This window comes from Anoplopoma fimbria, chromosome 14, assembly GCF_027596085.1.
Source record: "Anoplopoma fimbria isolate UVic2021 breed Golden Eagle Sablefish chromosome 14, Afim_UVic_2022, whole genome shotgun sequence".
Classification (NCBI taxonomy): Eukaryota; Metazoa; Chordata; class Actinopteri; order Perciformes; family Anoplopomatidae; genus Anoplopoma; species Anoplopoma fimbria.
In genome coordinates, this window is record NC_072462.1 from 18,147,778 (window position 1) to 18,168,583 (window position 20,806).

At 42.5% G+C, this 20,806-nt stretch overlaps 1 protein-coding gene across 1 annotated transcript; it reads left to right on the forward strand.

Annotated features, from left to right (window-relative positions):
* Positions 1–285: 285 nt before the first annotated feature.
* Positions 286–20,600, forward strand: LOC129102450 (RIMS-binding protein 2-like). Its single transcript, XM_054612612.1, is given in 19 exon segments — positions 286–390; positions 4,018–4,222; positions 5,206–5,363; positions 5,541–5,620; positions 5,761–5,870; positions 7,609–8,427; positions 8,711–8,734; positions 9,894–10,045; positions 10,743–11,549; positions 11,867–12,022; positions 12,336–12,482; positions 13,474–13,573; positions 15,601–15,776; positions 16,355–16,523; positions 16,615–16,736; positions 16,910–16,981; positions 17,612–17,743; positions 17,746–17,778; positions 20,367–20,600. Coding segments are annotated over 19 exon segments (3,798 nt in total). The 5' UTR covers positions 286–288.
* The last annotated feature ends 206 nt before the right edge of the window (positions 20,601–20,806 follow it).

Consider the following 20,806-nt stretch of genomic DNA (forward strand, 5'->3'; position numbering starts at 1 on the left):
GTGACTCGGCTAATTTGGGAAAGGGTAGATTTAGGATCAGCGTGGGTGACCATCCGTGACAGCTTTGTCTGAGTCACTTCGGAGTATACAGTGGGTTGCATCTGATACGCATTATGTGAAAAGCTCATACTGTATAACACTCTTTACTTCCACAGTGAACTCAACTCTTGAGTGCCTTAGGTTGCAAAAATGTACAACTTTCTAGCTGAAAATGTATACTGTCAATAATCATCTATATTACATGACATCCTCCAACATAACCATATCCTCTCTCTGTTTCTCCAGCATATGCACAAGGCTGTAGAGCTGAAGCAGCAGCTGCAGATAGAGCATGAGCAAGCCTTGGTGGCCCTTCACACCAAGCAGAAGGAGATCAATCAACTGCAAAAGGTATGGCCATATGGATGACGGCAAAAGTGCAAAAATGGTCATTGAAAGCTTATCTGTTTTATACTTTCGACATAACGCTCCTTTGGGATGGATTTTTGCGATAAGAGCAGTGACGACCTGAAGCTCCATGTGCAGTAATTGATGTGTCAGTTGTCAGTTTGTGCTGAATCCCTGTCATTGAATCGCTGCTACTGTATCAGAGAAAATAAAGACCTCAGAAACCTGCCAGATAAAGTAAAAAATCAGCAGATTTTTATCCGAAATGCAGTTTCAGCTTACAACACCTTCCATATCGTTTGATCGTGTGATGATGAGCGCTTTGTTATAAATGTTGCCTTTCTGGTTGTAGATAAATTTAAACGCCTTGTGAACATCTTTCAGTGTGCAAACCTTGTTTTCTAGGCCTTGTATTCAGTCTGGTACCTTTTTAATATTTGGATATATTTTTTCTCTGCTTAGAAACCGATTAGATAGAACTGCAAATACCAAAAGGGACACATGGAATTAAATTATAAGGGCTTTTGATATACCTGAAACCCTCAAAATGTCTAAGATTTTGAATTATCTGTCTTACTGTTTAACTTGAATTTTGACCTCATCATGCCTTGAAGACATTCAATCACCCTGTGAATCAACATTGTGGAGCCTACATTTTCAATTGTTAAATTAACAAATATGTAGCTTTAAAGAATGAATTTGTCATATCTTTATCCTGTTGCAGCATTATTTTCAATAAATTGTTTACACAACATAAAAAGATAAAACAAAAAGCTAAAAAGCCCATTCTTATTCTAATGACTGATATGTAAATATACTCAAAGTACCTGCTGGATTAGACCGTGCAGCCTTTTTTGATACACCTTAAAACAGCTGAATAATCTGTCAGGTTTATTCGGTTGCATGTACCCCCTTATGGTTTTGTATTTGCATTGGCATCTTTTCAAAGAGAAACCAACAGACACTAAGCAGATGCTAAGTAATTTATATAACAACGTAAAAAGGTTTTTAATGTTGAAAACTGTTCTTTTACTTTTGCTACCAGCCACTTCTTGTACACTAAAATAAATCTGTTACTGCTCATCAGAGCCATCAGGAGTAGGCACCTCCTCAAGTACCAGTACTGTGATCAACCAGTGTATTGGGTTGACAGTATGTCAGCTGTGTGCTGTCTATTCTACCTCACGGACTATGATCACAGTGTCAGCTGCCACTGTGTGTCTCTGCGTGATCACTGCAAGCTAGGTTTCACGCTGACCAACAGCACGAGGAGGGCAGGGCACCTGTTAGAGGTACAGCTCTACCTCAGTGTTACCTCTCTGAAATATAATGTATAATATAGTTTAGATCTGTTTAAAGCTGATGATATAAGGAAAAAAATGATGTTTGTCATTGTATTAGACAGATGTGGAGGAGGGGTACTATATTAATAACAATTCATTTCCTTTTAGTGTTAAAGATGAAATTAAAATTCTTTAATAATCTTAAGAATTGAATAAAATGTTAGTGTTTGTTTAGCCCTGCCCCCCTTTGTTAACATTGCTCTCAAGCTTTCTGTTGTTTTTCAGGATTTTTGAAACAACGTTTCTTTGATTTAAAATAGATTTCTAGAAAGCAACCATCAAGTTTGCAGTTTAAAGATGAAAAAATGACTTTCAAGGGACACTACACCTGTCAGTAAGAATGCAAGATCATGATGACGATGCAGAAGTGTCTAAAATCTAAATTTTTCTACTCACAAGGATGATAAAAGTATGAACAGGTGCACGAGCAAGACTTTAAAGAGAATCAATCTACACATGTCCACACAGCCTAGAGAAGAGGTCTAATCAGGCCAAATAAGTGAAAACGCCTGTGTGTTGTAGGCTCTTTTATGTTAAGCATGATGAGGAAAAACCAGGGTTGGCTTTGTGGATAACTCTGTCATGTTTCTGGATCCTTTTTTAATGCAATTTCCTCAAGAAAACGTTATTGGTTGTGAATTTGAGCATAGTGTAGGTGGCCTCGTCAGGGGTGCTGCCCTGAAACAGGGTTCTGGCATAAATTATGTCTTTAAAATTTGTGGTAAACGGGCCTCTTCCTGCCTATAAGTAGTTGTGAACAAATACTGTTATACCATGTAGGTTATTCAATACTCAACACCAGTTTGTGACTCATACCTCAGAGAATCTAAAACAAACCGTAGCTCAGCTTCTTTGTTTGCAGCTATATTCCTCCCTAGTCCTTTGTGGATTCCTGTAGGTTTTCTGCACTTTTGCTGTATAAAATTTCCCTCCAAACTGTCGCAATAGTTGCAGACTCCAGTTAATTCAGCAACTAGGCTGACCTTGAATACTAAATGTCCCTATGATCAAATCACTGACCTGCTGTGTTTCATCAGTCTCTAAGATGCTTGTCACCGGCTCATCTACTCAAAATCATTTTCTCATTTCACTCTAAATCCTTTTTGTCACGACAGTTGGGTGCAGACTTACTTCAAGTAAGGTCATGGTATTATCCATCTGAGGCACTGTAATACGATTTTACTTAGCAAGCAGCCTGAGTTTGGCTGAGACAAACATCAAGAGTTTGGTTGGAGAGATGGAAGCTCCACTGTCGCTGAGTTACTTCTGTTCTTGTGAAATCCCTTGAATCAATTGCTAGTCTCTGTCACATGCCTGTTTCTCTACACTAATGGGCAAATACACACTTCAGCAGGAGGGAAAACATTGCCCCACTGTCTGTGAGGACAAACACAGAAACAAACCCCTGATTCCACACTCCTGTGCTCGGCTTTTTCAGATTGACAAACTTTCTTTTTAGTTCCTTTTACTTTCTTTCAAGTAGCTTTTTTTTTTTCTTCATTATCTGAACTGATAAATATATTATTGTTTTGCATTTTTTCTTTTCCTCTTTTGCACCGATTGCATTGACATTTATTAGTTTTTGGGTTCAATCATCATTGTGTTTTTTCTTTTAATTTTTCTTCTTTCTTTACTTTTTTCTGTCTCCCTTTTTTTTGTCTAAACAGAACAATAAGGACAGAATGTTCCAGGTATTTACTTTCCTCCCTGATTAGTTTCATGTGTGAGTTTTCAGCAAATCCTTAAAACTTAAAAAAATAAATGAAAACCTTACATTGTGCAAAATGAGAATCCATTTGTGCACTGAATGATATTGAGTATTACTGTATTCGCTGTACACCCCATCTATCTCCCTTTACTTCCTCTGATATATTTATGATATGACATCTTTAATGTCTATACTGTAAGTGTTATAATCCTCTTAACTACTTGCAGTGCTCAGGCTTCCTTATCAGAGTTTAACAGTGTTATGTATCAGCAGCTGCAGCATTGCAGATGGCTCTACACTTCCATGTGCTGTGATTAGACTACAGTGGTTCTAACATAACATGCTGCTACATGCTGAAAAATGGCTCTTTAGGGATCCTTTTATAATTGGTTCATTTTTTGATCAGCATAAATAGATGAAACGTTGGCTGTTCTTCAGAGAATTCATATCTGAACATTACATGTGATGAAAAACACTCCATGCTTTGTGTGTGTTTGTATCACTCTTTACCTCCTGCTCTTTCTCTCCCTCCTCTCGGCCATTACCAACCCCTTCTGCTCTCTTCGTTGTCTTCCAAAGGTCAAAGTTCGTGACCTGGAGCAGAAATGCAGGTCACAGAGTGAACACTTCCACCAGCTGTCCAACGAGCTGCTGAATTTCCGTTTGCAATCAGATACTGGGGACATCCTTAAAATTAGTCCTGCCTCCAAATCCCAGATCCCTCTCTCATCGGAGAAGAAACTCTCACAAGACATCTTTGGATTTGGAGCCCAGACGGAGACAGGTGGGTCAGTGCTCTCAACTCATAGCAAAACTTCACATTTACATATACATTTTTGACTGATGTAGACGCCATGATTTTGAACGGTCCGTCGTGAGTCTGACAGTGTTACAAGTGCAATGCTCAATCTGTGTAGTACATGCTACTTAGACTACCAGTGTTCAATGTTCCATTACCAGTGAGGTCCACCTATTCTAAAAAAAAAAGAATGACTGCACTCTAGATAAAAGCACTCACCAAACAACATGTGATCAAAAGGCCTATGATCAAAATGAAATGAAAGTCGGAGTGATCTAATCCCCAGAAGACTCCCGTAACAGCTGGATCAGTTCACTCCTGACCATAGGTGGACACCATTAATGGCGGCACTGCTCATTCATGATCAATATCTACCCTAATTGATCACAGGCCTGATATATGACATGAATGTGGTTTAACACATTAGTATTCTAACGACACATAGTGCAACCTGCAGAGGCAGCAGATAGAGCCATATCAACGATGTAGATTTATACAGTCTGGCACAGACCAGAGGTCTTTGAAGTGCTGGAAATCCTGTTTTATCTTTCTCTTCACTTGAAACAGAGGAGGGCACTCTCTGATGCTTTCGGGGCTAATGCATAATATTACTCACTCACAAACCACCAGAACCCACTGATACCATGGACCCATGTTGTTGACTGACTTTAATTTCCTCAAGGAATTCAGCTGTTCACACTCAAAATAGGACTGCAGTTTCCTATTTTGAATTTCCTGTGTTTTTCAAGTTTGTATCCCCCCCCCCCTCAAGAGGACATCAGTGATATTTAAGGATGAATGCATTGCAGATGTGAGGTGTTGATCGGAGTGGAACAGCCTTTGCCATGAAGAGTGTTTTGCTGTACACTCGCTTCAGCGGGAGATCAATAGCTGTACAGTGAGCAGCAAATGGATGCAGAAGGAATGACAGTTGCTCTTTATTTGCTATGGAAATCAATGTCTCCCAGGCGATGAGAGCGCGGCAAACACGCCTCTACTGATCTCCCGGTTCTCGCCCTGCACACCACAGACTGGAGACAGAAAAGGACCAGAACCGCTGTCCGTCAAATCCAGCACCTTGACAACGGACCGCCTCTGCAACCCTCGACAGAGGACTCCCTCAGAGGTGGGTCTGATGAATTGATGTGTCACTATCACATCAATGCTGATCAAAGCTTATCATGTCTTAAAGATTGTTTTTAAAGTGAGTGGCTTACTTTGCTTACTCTCACGTTGAATCTTAATTATAAATAGTATGCATATAGAATATGACGTTAATGTTGGTTATGTGGTCAATCTATAGATGGAGGATGAGGCGAGCCCATCACCCAGGTCCAAGCCTCGCTACACAGGCCAGGTCCGCCTTTGCACTGCCCGATACAGGTGAATTAGCTTCAGGAATCGGTTGATTATCTTGCACATTTTTTTCAAGTTTACTCACTAACTGCTTCTTTATTTACAAATGTGAATGTTAAAAAGCTACTCTTGTGGAAACTAATAAAAAAGGGAACGGCTCTTTTCAGTTATAACCCTTACGATGGACCAAACGAGCATCCCGAAGCAGAACTCCCCCTTGTGGCTGGGAAGTATCTGTATGTGTACGGAAACATGGATGATGACGGCTTCTATCAAGGTGAGAAGTAAAACAAGGCTTAAAGATAACATGGAAAATAATTTAAAAAAAACAACATAATTATCTATTAAATTGCACTCTATATACCAAAGATTACAGTGCAGCAGTGTGTGGTTTTGCCTGAGTCCCTGTCTGCTGCTGCAGCAGAGACTGCTCGACAGTCACAACAAGCGTGTGCATCATCGCATATTGATTATCTCACAATGAGACAAAATGCCAAGATCTGTGTGTGTCAGCTCACAGCTATCCCCAGGGAATTTGTTACAGTCAACATCCTTTTAAAATGACCATGCCGGATTCTCTTCTGTCCATTGTGTGTGCATATATATATAAATATATACACACGTACATGACCTATTTTGTTCCCCCACTTGTCACTCTAAAGTATATCTTGTTGACTTTGTCCTCAGTGTGTGAGACATGACAAACCATCATGATCAAACCTTAATGTAAAAGGACTATAATGCTGAGGCAATCATCACTGTAAACACTGTTGATCTTCTTAAGTTTCATGACAGCAGCAGTATTTGTCCCCTTCATACTGTAGATGTCACACTGATTATTTTAATCTTGTGACTTGAACTCCTCTTAGTCAGTGCAGTCAAACTGCATTTGGCTCATGTTGCCATGGTGTTCATAGAGGTATCAAATCATTTTTCAGTTTTAATTTAGTCTGATGCACATTCAGTTCGGCTTCAATAGTTTTCCCACCAGGTGATTAGGTTAATTTGCCCTAAACCTTTATGTAAGTATGCTCTGTGTCAGTGTCACCAAGAACACATACTGTACAGGTTTTTGTAACTGGTGATTGAAGTGACTCTGTCTAATCTCTTAACAATTATGAAGGCTTCTCCATCAGAGGCATTCCTAATCGCCATGACTAGCATCCTGTCGACAGCGCGGCCCGCTACAGACACAGTAGTACTCAGCTGTAGTGATTCATTAGCTGTGGGCAGTGAAATTGCACGCCATCATGGAGGAGCCTTGTATTTACCACACAGGAGGGAGACTCGGGCCTCAGACCAAGCTGTTGTCAAGATGGGACCTTGGTTCCCTTTAGCTTGATGACTAATCCAGCAGGGCTCGGCTTAATCATCAGCACACACAAACAAGACACACACTCGTTCGCACATAAATACACAAGACACACACAGATGGTCTTAAGGTCTCCCAGGCCTCTGTGGAGAAAGGGATTGAAGGACAAGATGATAGAGAGCTTTTCTTAGGAGAAACGTCTTCCCTTTGGGAAAAAAAGAACAGTGTAAATCTAAGCTGTTTTTTTTTCTTCTGCATTGACCGCAGCATCTACATGCTCAGGGGTGTTCAAAAAATGTTCAAAAGCAGTGAACTAAAGTTCATGTTCTTCGAAATGTTTAAATGTTTTCTGAGTTCTGTGTTTAGCATCAAAGCAGCAGTTAATCTTACATCTCTGGGAATAGCACATAGTATATGTTTACATATCTCCCACCTCTCACTCACTGACTCCCACCAGAACAAGGAAAATAAACCTTACTGATGATTAAGTGTATTCAAGTTACAGCTCTTCTTGTGTCTTTGTCTTGTATGGAGCCGTTAGTGAGCCTAATTTTAACATTAGCATGAGGCATCACAGAGGGACCATCTTGCTAGGGTAGATTTTTCAGGCCTTTTTATTCATCACCATGAACAGGAAGAATATGTCACTTTGTTGAGTTATTCATCTCCTACAACTTCCTGTCTATGTCTTTCTGTGTCACAGGGGAGCTGCTCGATGGCCAGCGAGGACTCGTTCCCTCCAACTTCGTGGAATTTGTCCAAGACAAGGAAAAACTAGCGATCGAGTCGGGGGATGGAGGAGACGACCTGGGCCCTCTGGACCACATGCCCCTGGCCTTGATGGGGGTGGATGGAGGTGCCTCCCAGGACGGCCTCACGGGCTTATCTAACGCCTTGGTTCCCTGTAGCAATGGGACAGGGGGGCCCCTGGACCCTGATGACCTGGCTGAAGACGTCGTGCCTTATCCCCGAAAGATCAACTTGATCAAGCAGCTGGCACGGAGCGTCATCGTGGCCTGGGAGCCTCCACTAGTGCCTTTGGGCTGGGGGAACATCTCCGGCTACAACGTGTTAATAGACGGGGAGCTTCGTGCCAGTGTGGCGTACGGCGGCCGGACCAAGTGTCTGCTGGAGAAGCTGGACCTGGACGGCTGCGTTCACCGCGTGTCGGTGCAGAGCATCACGGACCGGGGCCTGTCAGACGAGCTGCGCTGCACCTTGCTGGTGGGGGCCAACGTGGTGGTCGCGCCGTGCGGCCTCCGGGTGGACGACATCCAGCGCGACACTGCCGAGCTCTCCTGGTTGCCTAGCAACAGTAACTATGGTCACACGGTGTTTTTGGATGGGGCAGAGCATGCGGTGGTAAAGCCAGGAAGGTATAGACTACGCTTCATCAACCTGAAGCCCCTGACAGTTTACAAAGTGACGGTGCTGGCACAGCCGCACCAGGTGCCATGGCAACTGCCGCTGGAGCAGAGAGAGAGGAAGGAAGCCGGTGTGGAGTTCTGCACTCAGGCTGCAGGTCAGCAAAGCTAATTTCTATACATAGAGATACAGTATCAATAATATATGCATAGCTCCATAGCAGACGATTGCTTTTTTTTTTTTCTTCATGTTTTAAACAAGCTTGGAGACAGATGGAGATGACAGACTGCTACTGCTCTGTTTATGTCAATTAACTGTAATGCCAGCTCAAATATGTGACATAATGCCATAACAATCTAAAGGTTATTGTACTGTGCTGTAGAAGAGTACAGTACATCTTTGCCTTACCTTGCCGTTGTTGTGTATTGTATTTTGTCTAGGTCCAACACCATATTGCAGAACAGGTCAGAATGAAACATCAGCCCTGGGCTGGGTTTCCCAAATAATTTTCACTCTTTTGCAAACCAATGGGCAGAGATGACATTAGTGCTCGGAAGAGGCTTATGGTCATGGAACTGAGAATAAATATGACATATTGTTCAAATTAAGAGATTTGGGCAAAATGGATTTTTCATCTACAAACAATTTTGTCATTTATGTATCTATTTCAATTAAAATACATACTTTTTTTTTAGGAAACCAAATTCAATTTTGCCGAAGTTTGCTCACTGCACTGAGTATATCACTGATTGGAGGTCAGCCTCTCATCACCCGATATGATCATTTATTATTCTGATGAGTCATATCCTCAGCCTATAGCCTCGCCTGTAGTAACCAGCACTATACAAAGCAGTGCCCATCCACTGCTCACTCAAATTACCATTTTGTATGAGTGTGCATTTGCCTCTGCTTGAATGCAGTTGTGCATGTTTTTATCCAGTGATCCAGGAGAGTGGAAGACAAAGAATAGGCTGTAGTTAGTCTCTCTGGATTGTGTCCTGCATGCGGAGACCACAGCGCTTCTCTCAGGAGGCCCAGAGGCCCACATTGTTTGATTTTACCTTCATTGTTTCTCCTCTCATTAATCGTAGAATAAGGTTATGGTACAGCACTAGGACAGAGGAATACACACTGAATTGTTCATATTTGATTTCGCAAAAATACTGCTGCACTAAAATTATTTCATTTCACAGCTCAGTTTGGTTTGAGAGTATCGTATGTTGGACAATGTTAGTGTACTGCCATTATAACTTCATTATAGTAATATTAATAGTCACATTTCATAAACACAGCACACAACAAATTGTGAATGACCCTCACTAGTAATGTCACATTATCACAAGTATTCACATGAACTGAGCATGTCTACAAAGTAAAAATTATGTGTTGTGTAATTCTTTCACAAATATGAATATGGAAGTCAAATTATAAATCAACCCTGTTTGTGGTGTCTTGAATCCTCACCCCCACCTCACCCCTTTTCATTTCTGTGCATGGTTGTCTGTGCACCAATTTGTGCATTTGATGAATGCTTCACACCCTTTCCCTCTTGTTTATATATGTGAAAATAAAACAGTGAATGATTACACAACTTTTAAACTCTTTTTCCCCCTCACCTCCCAGGCCCTCCCCAGCCTCCCCTTGATGTACAGGTGCTCTGTGGACAGGCTCCGGGGGTCCTACAGGTCCGCTGGAAGCCCCCCATCCTCTCTCCCACAGGCACATCTAATGGGGCAAACGTCGTTGGCTACGCAGTCTGCACTAAAGGACAGAGGGTGAGTTAGCAAGTGTTACCCACCAAGACTATATCCTCTGTTAACAGGCATGGTGAGTGAAGGTGAGGAGCTCATCTTGGGTTAAACGCATCGATAATAATACCAGGAAAAATAAGCGACTTCGTACTGTTACATGCATTGCACCGAGGGACCGGCTTGCGGAGAATTCCCAAGCATATGGGATCCATATTTCAAAGGCCTACATGCTGTACACACATACAGTTAAACACTGATTGAGTTGTTTTAATCATATTTAATCAAGTTGAAACATGAGAACATGCATCACAGATGGGGTGGTAATCGAATCTGATGCTGAGTTTAGCATTATGTCATCAGTGGCCTGAGCACACACAGTGGTGCCATCTACCTGTGATTCATGTTCAGTGCAAGACTCTCAATCTCGGCCCTGTGAACATCCTGGAAAAGAGCTCTCACTCCCTCTGGTGACTTCCAAAGTGAATCAACACACTATGTTTAATAAGGCTGTTTCCTGCCTTATCATGTACTTTATATAATAATATCAAAATTGATTCATTCTGAAGGAGTTTTGTTCAGAACAAAGAGAATATTAACCATTTTCGTATCTTAGTTTTGGAATCTTGTGATTCCGCAGAAGAAAAAAGTTGTTTCAGCTGTTACAAATGATCGTGCCGGTTCTGTTGATGTTAAAATGTATATTTCTTTTTTTTAAATCCAGATAGCTGAAGTGTTGTTCCCGATGGCAGACTATGTGACTGTGGAGCTGACGAGGATTCAGTGCCTGGAGGCCCGGGAAGTCATCGTGCGGACGCTGTCAGTGCAGGGAGAATCCCAGGACTCCCAAGTCGCCGTCATTCCAAACAACCTCCTCGTGCCTCTACTTGCAATCCCCCTGCCCCCGCCGATGCACCCCCACGCAGGCCCCCCGCCACACCCCCACGCTCTGCCCCACCTCCAATCCCCTCACCTTCCTCACGCCCCGCCCCAACTTCCTGCTCTGCCCCAGGCACACGGACAACCACCCCCACCCCATCCCCATCCCCATCCCCATCCTCCTCACCCTCAACCCCATCCCAGACTCCCCCACCCAGGCGGTCCCCAGCAACCCCAGCAACCCCAGCACCGACCCCAACATCCTCAGCCCCAGCCCTTACACCTTCAGCCTCACCCTCCGCACCAAGGTCCCAGGCCCCAGCACCAACTGCCTCTGCTACCCCACCCCCATCACCACCCTATACCTCAGAGACCAGTATGTGCCAGAGACCTGGATGCCAAAGAGCACGCAGCCCACCACGGGGGAGCCTTTCCACCGGGCCAGCCCGGCTGGGACCCGTCGCGCTCTCCCGGTTCCCAGCCTCCTGTGCCCATGCAAAGCCACAACCTCGAGGCCCCTCCCTCTGCCAATCCACGTTCCCCCTCCCCACAGAGGATTCTTCCTCAGCCCCGAGGCACGCTCATCCCGGACACTGTGGCCAAAGCCATCGCCCGAGAAGCAGCGCAGAGGGTGGCAGCGGAAAGTGGCAAGGTCTGATAAAAATGGAAACGCTTAATCCATTCATATAAATGGCATTACAAAGTCCAAAAAGAAAAGGAAACCTGCAGCATGACAATAAACAGTGAATTTATAACTATAATTCAAAAAATAACTTTAAACGAGTTAGAAATGAATGGAATACAGCAATCTATTGATTTTTTACTAAAATAATATTTGTCTTTCTATGACTGTCAGTATATTTCCACCATAAAAAAAGAGCGTATTGATCCGTCAAACTAGTAAAGATCAAGTACCACTGGTATGCCCCTGTCTATGTTGCTTACCTCATTTTCCATGCATGTTTTCAGGCGGACAGGAGGCAGGGCAGATACGAAGAGCAGGGTCATTCATTTCACCAGCATCACTCCGATGAGGAAGATGAAGACGAAGAAGGGTTCGCACGCGGCCGTCGGAGAGGACCCTCTGTGGACGAGTTCCTCAGAGGCTCTGAGCTCGGGAGGCCGGTAAGAACAGCGATGAATCTTTTACCTTATTTGGTCCCGATGTGTTTTTTTAAATGGACAACAACCTCTTATGTGTGTGTGTGTGTGTTTTTGGATGTGTGTGTGCATGCATGTCTGGGTGGTTGCATGCATACACTCCTTTGCCCGTGTCTCCGTGTGTGTGTGTGTGTGTGTGTGTGTGTGTGTGTGTTCACATGCGTGTGTTTGCCCTTCCATGTGCGTTTGGTGTGTGCACGTACGTATGAATGTACGTGGACTTAAACAAATTGCGTCTGTGTGTTTGTGTTTGTGTGTGTGTGCGACTGCAAAAAAGCCTCACTATAGTCACAATGAAGATTATCACAGCGAAAGCAGCCGGGGCTCTGACCTGTCTGACATCATGGAAGAGGATGAGGAGGAGCTGTACTCTGAGATGCAGCTGGAAGAGGGACGCCGACGCAACTCGCACAACACACCCAAGGTGCAGTTCTTTGCACTTATTCTAAACCCCAAAAGCCATAACCACCCAAATTTATTATTATCTAGTGAACTGCACGGGCACAGATACTTCAATTGAGACTGCTGCCTTGACTTGCATTTAATAGGTGTTGTTAGTGTGTGTGCTGAGTTTAGTTCAAAATTTATAAAAACAGAGAAGAAAATAAACTGGGTTTCAGCACTATGGAGAGAAACAGAGAGAGGCAGACTGGGTTTTAATGCTTTCAGGCAGCATTTCTACATACCAGTGAAGAGAAACTGTTCTGAAGCAACATCTTCAAAGTTGTAATATCTAGTCTGGCCCAATGTTTGTGATATTAGTCAGCAAAATTCGCTTTATTGAGTTGAGATTGCACAAGGTAGATAGAGGCAGCCTGTGGTGTATAGAAGGGGTTATTGGTAGGATCGGAGGTAACGTGGAGCTGCAACGACTGCAGCCTGCTGCCACAAATTCAAAATACAGAACACTGACGCCAGGAGGCTGCAGTCTGAGAGCAACAGAGAGAAAGAAGCTGGGTTTGAATGTTTCAGCTTCATGGAGAGAAACTAAGATATACTGGGTGTGAATGTGTTAAGCACCTTGAAGAGAGACACAGGGAGAGACTGGGCGTGAACAGTTTAGCGTTGTACACAGTAATATAAGGTAGTGCCTACTGATATCTTTGACACAATAATTTTCCTTGAACATATTTTAAATCAGTAGTTTTTTTTATCAGTATTCACTTAATGTCGGAATGTTGAAATTTCCCGTGGGCTTGTGTGTGTCTGAGTGCGTGTCTATGCGTCTGTGTTTCAGTGTGCCTGCCTGTGAGTGCTGCATGATTTTGTTTACATACAACTTGTACGAGTACGTCGACATGCGTTTTTATTTTATTTTTTTGCACACACTTGTTTTTGTGAGTCATGTGTCTGTCAGCAGCTCTGGAATGTTTAATGTTTGCGAATGTGTTTTCTGTGCTTCATGTGCATTTCAGAGCAACACTGCTGGAGGCCGTCACGACCGGGAGACGGGCAGAAGAAACCATCACGGCGGTCCCCAGCCTCAGAGACGACCTCTAATGGTCCCCTCCATTGGTCAGTACGGGCGGGAGGATAGAGACAGCCGAGGGGGGGTTTATTTCGTTTATTTAGCATCTCTAGCGTTAGCATGCCTTAGAACAGACATGTTTGTCGCTCTGTTAAAAACCATCATGAGCTTCTCTGTGTCCCCGGATCACCTCTGTGTCTATGAACCATGCTCATGCCCTTCACTACCTGAACATCTTACAGAGATTATTATGCTGCCACAAACTGACACTTTTTTTCTTAAATTGCCTTGCACAGTTGCACTACACGCTGATGTGCTAATCTACTCTGATAAACTCTTGACAATCATGATACTTTTTGCCATAGTCATTTTCCCTGTGTGTATTTGTTTTGTACCTTGTGTCTAAGAGATAAGACGCCTTAGGGGGCAACACAAATCTTCAGTTAACCTTTTGTGGAAGGGAATGTTGAGCTTTGCATCGTAACCCCATCACCCTCTAATTGGTGTTTCCTGTAGAGGTAACCTTTGAGAATAGCAGTGAGGCAAACCCCACCACCGAGGATGTTTACTATGGCAGAGTAGCTCGGCACAGGACGTGGTCTTCCCGCAGGCACATGGGCGGCACCAGGTCTCCCCATGGTATGTGCCTGCAGTCCTGTTTCTACCACCACAGCATGGCGACAAAAAAAATGCCACAGCCAACTGGCAAAAACAGCAAGAAGTAGCTGTGGACACCTGCAAGTGCCTGTTTTTTTCCGTCTCAAATAATACTAGATATTATTATGCTTCCAGTTGAACAGCATGACTGCACTGCACTGAAATGGTGGACCCACTGGCAAGCCATACCTGGGGTCCAGGATGAACCTTCCCACAGTTGCAGATGATAAATGATTGATTGACTGCTCAGAGAATGCCTCACTCACTGCACTGAACTCCAGATGCCTGCTTAAACCCCCTCCCCTTGTGGTACAACCACACCTACAACACTTTTAATGAGAGTATTCATGCATGACATTTAGAAGAAATATTAGTGACAGACGTTAAATAAGGACTACATGTTCACTGCTTTCTTGTTTCTTGAGTTTGAAATATCAGCTGTTGGAAATGCAGTTGTCCTCTGCTTGTGCCACATAAAAATAATTACTAAAAACCTTCTGTAGGTTGGCATATGCTCAGTCAGGAGCAGTGCATTTCACATCATGCTTGTATTTCCAAGCACCAAAAATAAAGCTTTTGGCCCAACAGTCTCACACTTTGCTAGCAAATTCAAACAAATTACTTCCACTACGACTCTGCCATCTCGGCTTTATACCTCTTGCTGCTACAAGGGTTGGCGATGTGTGGGAAGTTTGGGATTTTGCGTTAGATCTCAGAATTTCATTTATTTAGTTTTTTTAAGTGAAAATAGACACATGGAGTTGTATCTTTGTCTTTAGGTGCGTTTTTTATTCAGGCTTTTTGTAGCATGCATGTCAGAGTGTTGTTTGTTTCTGGTGTCGTGTCCGTGAATCACGTTCTCTGTGTATTGCATCATGGTCTGTCTTGCTCCTCATCTGTCTCTCACTGCATATTCAAATGTAAAAATAGACAGAACCATGAAAGTACATGTAATGTATGTGTGTGCGTGTCTGTTTGTTGGTGCATGCGTGTGTGCGTCGGTGAATTATTTAAATAGTTGACTGACCACTGATTTCCTTCTGCATGCTGACAGGCACAATTATGGCTAGATAGGAAAATCAAATCTGTCATGCAGTACAGCAAATCAATGAGACGTATTAAGTCAAAAAAAAAAAAAATCCTCTCATTGATTTCCTTTGAAGCATGACAAAGACAAATCGATATGTAAACATACTGGACTTGCTCAGTATATAAGTGGTATATACTGTATGCAACAGTAGATTGAATCACCAATCTGTGACCAAACATCACAAACACAGGCAAAAAAAAAAAATACTTCCACAAAGAAACAAAGCCTCCTCCAAAGTTCCTGTTTTGTGTGTTGGACCACATTTATAGGTTGTTCTTTTCTAGTGATGCAGGCTGATGGAACTTGTTTGTCTTAAATGTGTTTAAGATGGCTACAGGGACCGGGACCGGGACCGCCGCTCTCCCACGTACTACGATGAGTCCGAGCCCGAGGACTCCTTCAGGATCTTTGTGGCCCTCTTTGACTACGATCCTCTGTCCATGTCCCCCAACCCGGATGCAGCTGATGAGGAGCTGCCCTTCAAAGAGGGGCAGATCATTAGGGTGGGAGTTTATGTTGATTTCGTTTTCATAAGGTGCTAGTTGTTTGCTTTATTTTGGCCATGAAATAGAAACACTATAATCCTTAAATATTGGGTGTCGTAAATAGTTATTTAAATGTGCCGTATCTGCAGAAATGTATGTTCAGTTCTTATATTGTTCTCTCAGACTGACTCTACCATTCACTATCGTTCGTTTTTTTCAATATTCATGTGTATAGAATAGCTGTCAGTAAAATGACTTCTCTGGAATTAAACCTGCCTTGGTTTTATCTTTGTTCATCCACACACAAAATAACACACACACACATTTGTATATTTGTAGCAGCTGAAAAATGGTGCACTATTGTCATAAAAATCATTTATAATTTAACAATTTATAGGAAATTAAAGACCTTTACCATGAATTAACTATTTTAAAACAAATATCTTTATCTATTATGTATAATCCCTCTACTTAAATTAAAACTATCTTAAAAAACATGTAAATTCCTGACTTGACTGTACCTCCAACACCTTAAGACCTGACTACACATGTTTTGGGAGATCTAAACATCACTCGTTTACTCTCTTGTCTGACAGGTGTACGGTGATAAAGACACAGATGGGTTTTACAGAGGAGAAGTGAGGGGCAGGATGGGGCTGATCCCCTGTAACATGGTGTCAGAGATCAGAGCGGAGGACGAGGAGACCATGGACCAGCTCATCAAACAGGGCTTCCTGCCGCTCAGCACCCCTGTGGACAGGATAGGTACTACGCAGGCTGACTCACTCTCATGACCAAAGTCAAGATGGTCAATGTTACCCACTGTCAGTGAAGTTGAAATACTTTGTGTTAAAATGAAACCCGTTGTTGCTTCCAGAGCAGAACAGAAGAGGCCAGCGTCGAGATCAGGCCTCGAGGAGGATGGTGGCTCTGTACGACTACGACCCGCGAGAGAGCTCCCCTAATGTTGACGTCGAGGTATCAGTACCAGCTTAGGACTCCTAACTGAACACACATATATTTAATGATCCATGGAAGCGCTGTATCAGACCATAACATCACATAAACAAATATAACAGATGAAGACATAGTCAACTTCACCTGGACTGCATTCCTTGTATATCCCTTTCTCCATCTCTGTCTTGTGATAGGCCGAGTTGACCTTCTGTGCTGGTGACATCATGGCTGTGTTTGGAGATATTGATGAGGACGGATTCTATTATGTGAGTTCCCCTTTGCCATGTTTGCTTTTGTAACAACATGTTATATATTGTTTTTATTTTTGTACAGAACTGTCTTTTTTTTTCACTTTCACATTTTTAGAGGTGCTGGTATGCAAATTATATATTTTTTACCTAAAGGTGGAGCAAGGCTAGCTGTTTTCCCTTTTAAAAAAAAAAATCTTTATCCAATGATTAGGTAACTAACTGCTTTGTTTTCACCGTGCAGACATCAGATAATGGCATCAATCTTCTCCTGAAACTCCCATAAAGAATGCGAAATGTTTAACATACAATGATTGATTACATGAAGGACAGTTGGTGTCAAACAATCTTTCATTTAACAAATCAGAAGGTCGGTTAGGATGATGAATATGCAAATTAATAATTTTGAAACATGAATTAAATGAGAAAAAAGTCCAGGGGATTTACAGTATAAATTAGGTTCACATGCTGATTTTGGTGAAAAGAAATAAAATAATGGAGAGTGTGCCAATACATCCCTGAGTGGATATACTGAAATTACAGCCTATACAGTAGTATACAACATGCTGTGTTTACTGTTTTAAATACATCATGGTAAGCCCCTCGGACAGAACTTTCTCCTCTCTTCTCCTCCTTACTGTCTAACAGGGTGAGATCAACGGCCACCGCGGTCTGGTTCCCTCTAACTTCCTGGAAGAAGTGCCTGATGACGTGGAGGTGTATCTGACCGATACCCCGTCCCACTACCCCCAGGAAGAGCCTGCCAACCGGCCCCCGCCAACTCCTCCGCCGCCACCGTCTCAGAGGGCAAACGGGTACACCATCATCGCCGCTCTCAGCGCTAGGCCCTGTGTTCATCCATCCTCCGTCCTCTCTCTTGATTTACCGTCTTCTCGCTTCCTCCACTTGCCGTCTGTGTGCTGTTCATTGTGTGTGTTCGTCCATGTGGTGACAGTGGTGACTCTATACAAACTAACAACCCAGCCTCCCCCCCCCTCTCCCTCCTCCCCCTCTCCCTCCTCCCCCCACCCCCACCCTTTTGGAAAAGGGGACAAAATAAATCCAGTGTTAACACCTTTCTGAGTCTCAGAGAAAGGAAGAAGCAAAGCCTGACATGGACAGAGAGAGGATAGACTGTGGGAGCTCTGCGGGTGATTTATGCATGTAGCACTGGTTTAAGGAGGACTTGAAAAAAACACGACATAATTTGGTACCTCTTTGCACTGAAACACAAAATCAAAATGTGGTTATTGTGTAAAATAATAAGTGCTTTATCAACACATAACAATGGCTACCCAAGGACACTGAAAGCAGTTATTACAGTGAAAAACTTTTAAGATGAAAAAGAGAGAGAAGCATGCCTTTTTCATACTTGATACATTTTATAATAACTTTCTTGATTCGACTGCTGTATTTCCTTAAAGAGGCTTTGTTTCTTTATGTATATTGCACACACATCAAATCTATTTTTCAGCCCTGTTGACAGCGGATGCGCCATGTTTGCGCTGAGCTCGAGAGACAAAACTAATCGCAGCACTGATACATCCATACTGTATTGTTACAATGGAACAATAAAAGAAAAAAATTGGATATTAAAAACATTCTTCTTTTGCGCTCTGTGTTCGGTGTGTTGGTGTAGTTGTTGACAGTGTTGTTGTTGTTGTTGTTTTCAGTTTTCATAGTGGTGTGGGTTCTTTAAGCGACGGTGACTTTGCTGCCACATCTGATTTCTTTTTTGTTTTTCCTCACCCGCTTGGCAAAACAAAACAAACAAACAGAGGAAGATTGTTCATTTCACATCATAAATGGCTCTGTCTGCCTTGTACAGTAAGTCGACAACTTGAGATACCAAACTCGCGGCTCTAATGCACACAGCTCATGTTCACGGCAGAGGGTTTTAAATGCCACTTTGTATTATGGAAGCACTTGTCAAGTGTTTCTGTCGTGCTCTTTTGTTTTTCACGGTGATGTATCAGATCGAAATGTTTTGATACAATTTCAAATATATAAATGTTTATTTCGAAATGTGAAAATGTTTATAATATTGGCCTTACAATACAGAAATAGCATCATTTTTGTCACCCAAAAGCGGTATTTTATGATACATCACTGACAATTTGGACCAGAGTCTGAGAAATGTACACTCTTTAAAACTGAAAGTCTATAATATCGAAAAACAAACTATCATCTATTTTATCTTAAGCATTATGCTTACCATCGCATCACTGCGTGTGCAGCTGCTGCATTAGAGGAGAAGCCTGGTATCTACAGTTGTGTCCCTGGGTGTTGTAGTGTATATAACTGTACTGTATGTTCCCTACTGATGGCCTACACATGGTGGACTTCTGCGGCTCTGTGGTGTGCTGATGTCGTGCTCAACATTTGATGGCTTCCTCCTCAGTGTTTCTTCTACATATGTACAATGTGTGTGTGTGTGTGTGTGTGTGTGTGTGTGTGTGTGTGTGTGTGTGTGTGTGTGTGTGTGTGTGTGTTCATGTGAATTAATTTCACAAATTGAATTATGAAACTATGATAGATAGATAGATAGATAGATAGATAGATAGATAGATAGATAGATAACTTTATTAATTCCATTGCGGTAGTTACAGCAGCAACATATAAATCACCAAACAAACAACATAAAGACACTGAGGTAGATAATATACAAGATAAACATAAATAACTATATTAGCTAAATACATTTGATTAATATTCAAAAATAAATATTTTATAATCATGGTTCCAGATAATATTCAATTCATGGATACTAAAGTTAGAGAATGCAAAATATCAATTCTGCATAATCCTCTTTCTTCTAACTTCTGACTTCTTTTAATAGTAGAATATTTTTTTGCTTTTTAACATCTGCATTAAATTGGACAGCCATGGGATGCATGTTCCAATTGACAATGTCAAGAGAGAAGGAAATAAGTTATTTGTTGACCCATGACTTAACCCTACATCAAATGAAATTAAAAGAAAGACATTTGAGATTTTCCGCTAAACAACAAAAAGTTACAAACATCTAACCTTCTTGCTGGAGGTATTTTCAGAAAATCCACTTGAATTACTGGATAAAACCAGTCAGACATTTTTCACAACAAGTACCATCAGGCAAAAAACAAGCAAGTAAGACATCAATGAGTCAGTGGGTAATTTGTTCATTATGTGCTCAGTAAGTGCAGGTTTTAGATACACAGGGAACACAGAGGACAGGACACTGCTTACTGTACAGTCCTCTGTGTTGCTTGAGCAATACAGAAAAGCTTCTGCATTAAGGGAACGGTTTAATGAAGACCTCACAGGCAGACATCTTCAGGCCTAGTCTGCAGTATAAAAGCGTTTCTTCTCTTGTAATACGCTGCCCCATGCCTCCACTCCTCCCCATCGCTTCTCCCCTCAGGTGACCACAGAAACCACTGACGCCGTCGACAACGACGCGACACCTGTCCGAGCGCCGTCCCCGATTGTTCGGCCCCTCCTCCCGGGCACCATGAGGCCCCTCAGCCCTACGAGGGGCCCCCACATCCCGCTGGAACCCCGAGACCCCCGGGACCAAGATCTGGCAAACAAGAAGAAGAAAGGACTACTTTCCAAGGGGAAGAAGCTACTGAAGAGACTCTCCCCTGTGAAATAAAAGAAGAAAAGAAAAAAAAGCATACATGTACAATATGTGCACAGGCTCTGTATATTGCATCCACACAATCAACTCTGATCCAACAACACATGACAGAGACGGATGTGAGCTTTGTCTCTCGGACTGTGTGAGCCTATTTTTAATATAACCAGTGATACAGTTATTCATGTACGGTGATGGATACAAATCAACTAAATGATGTATAG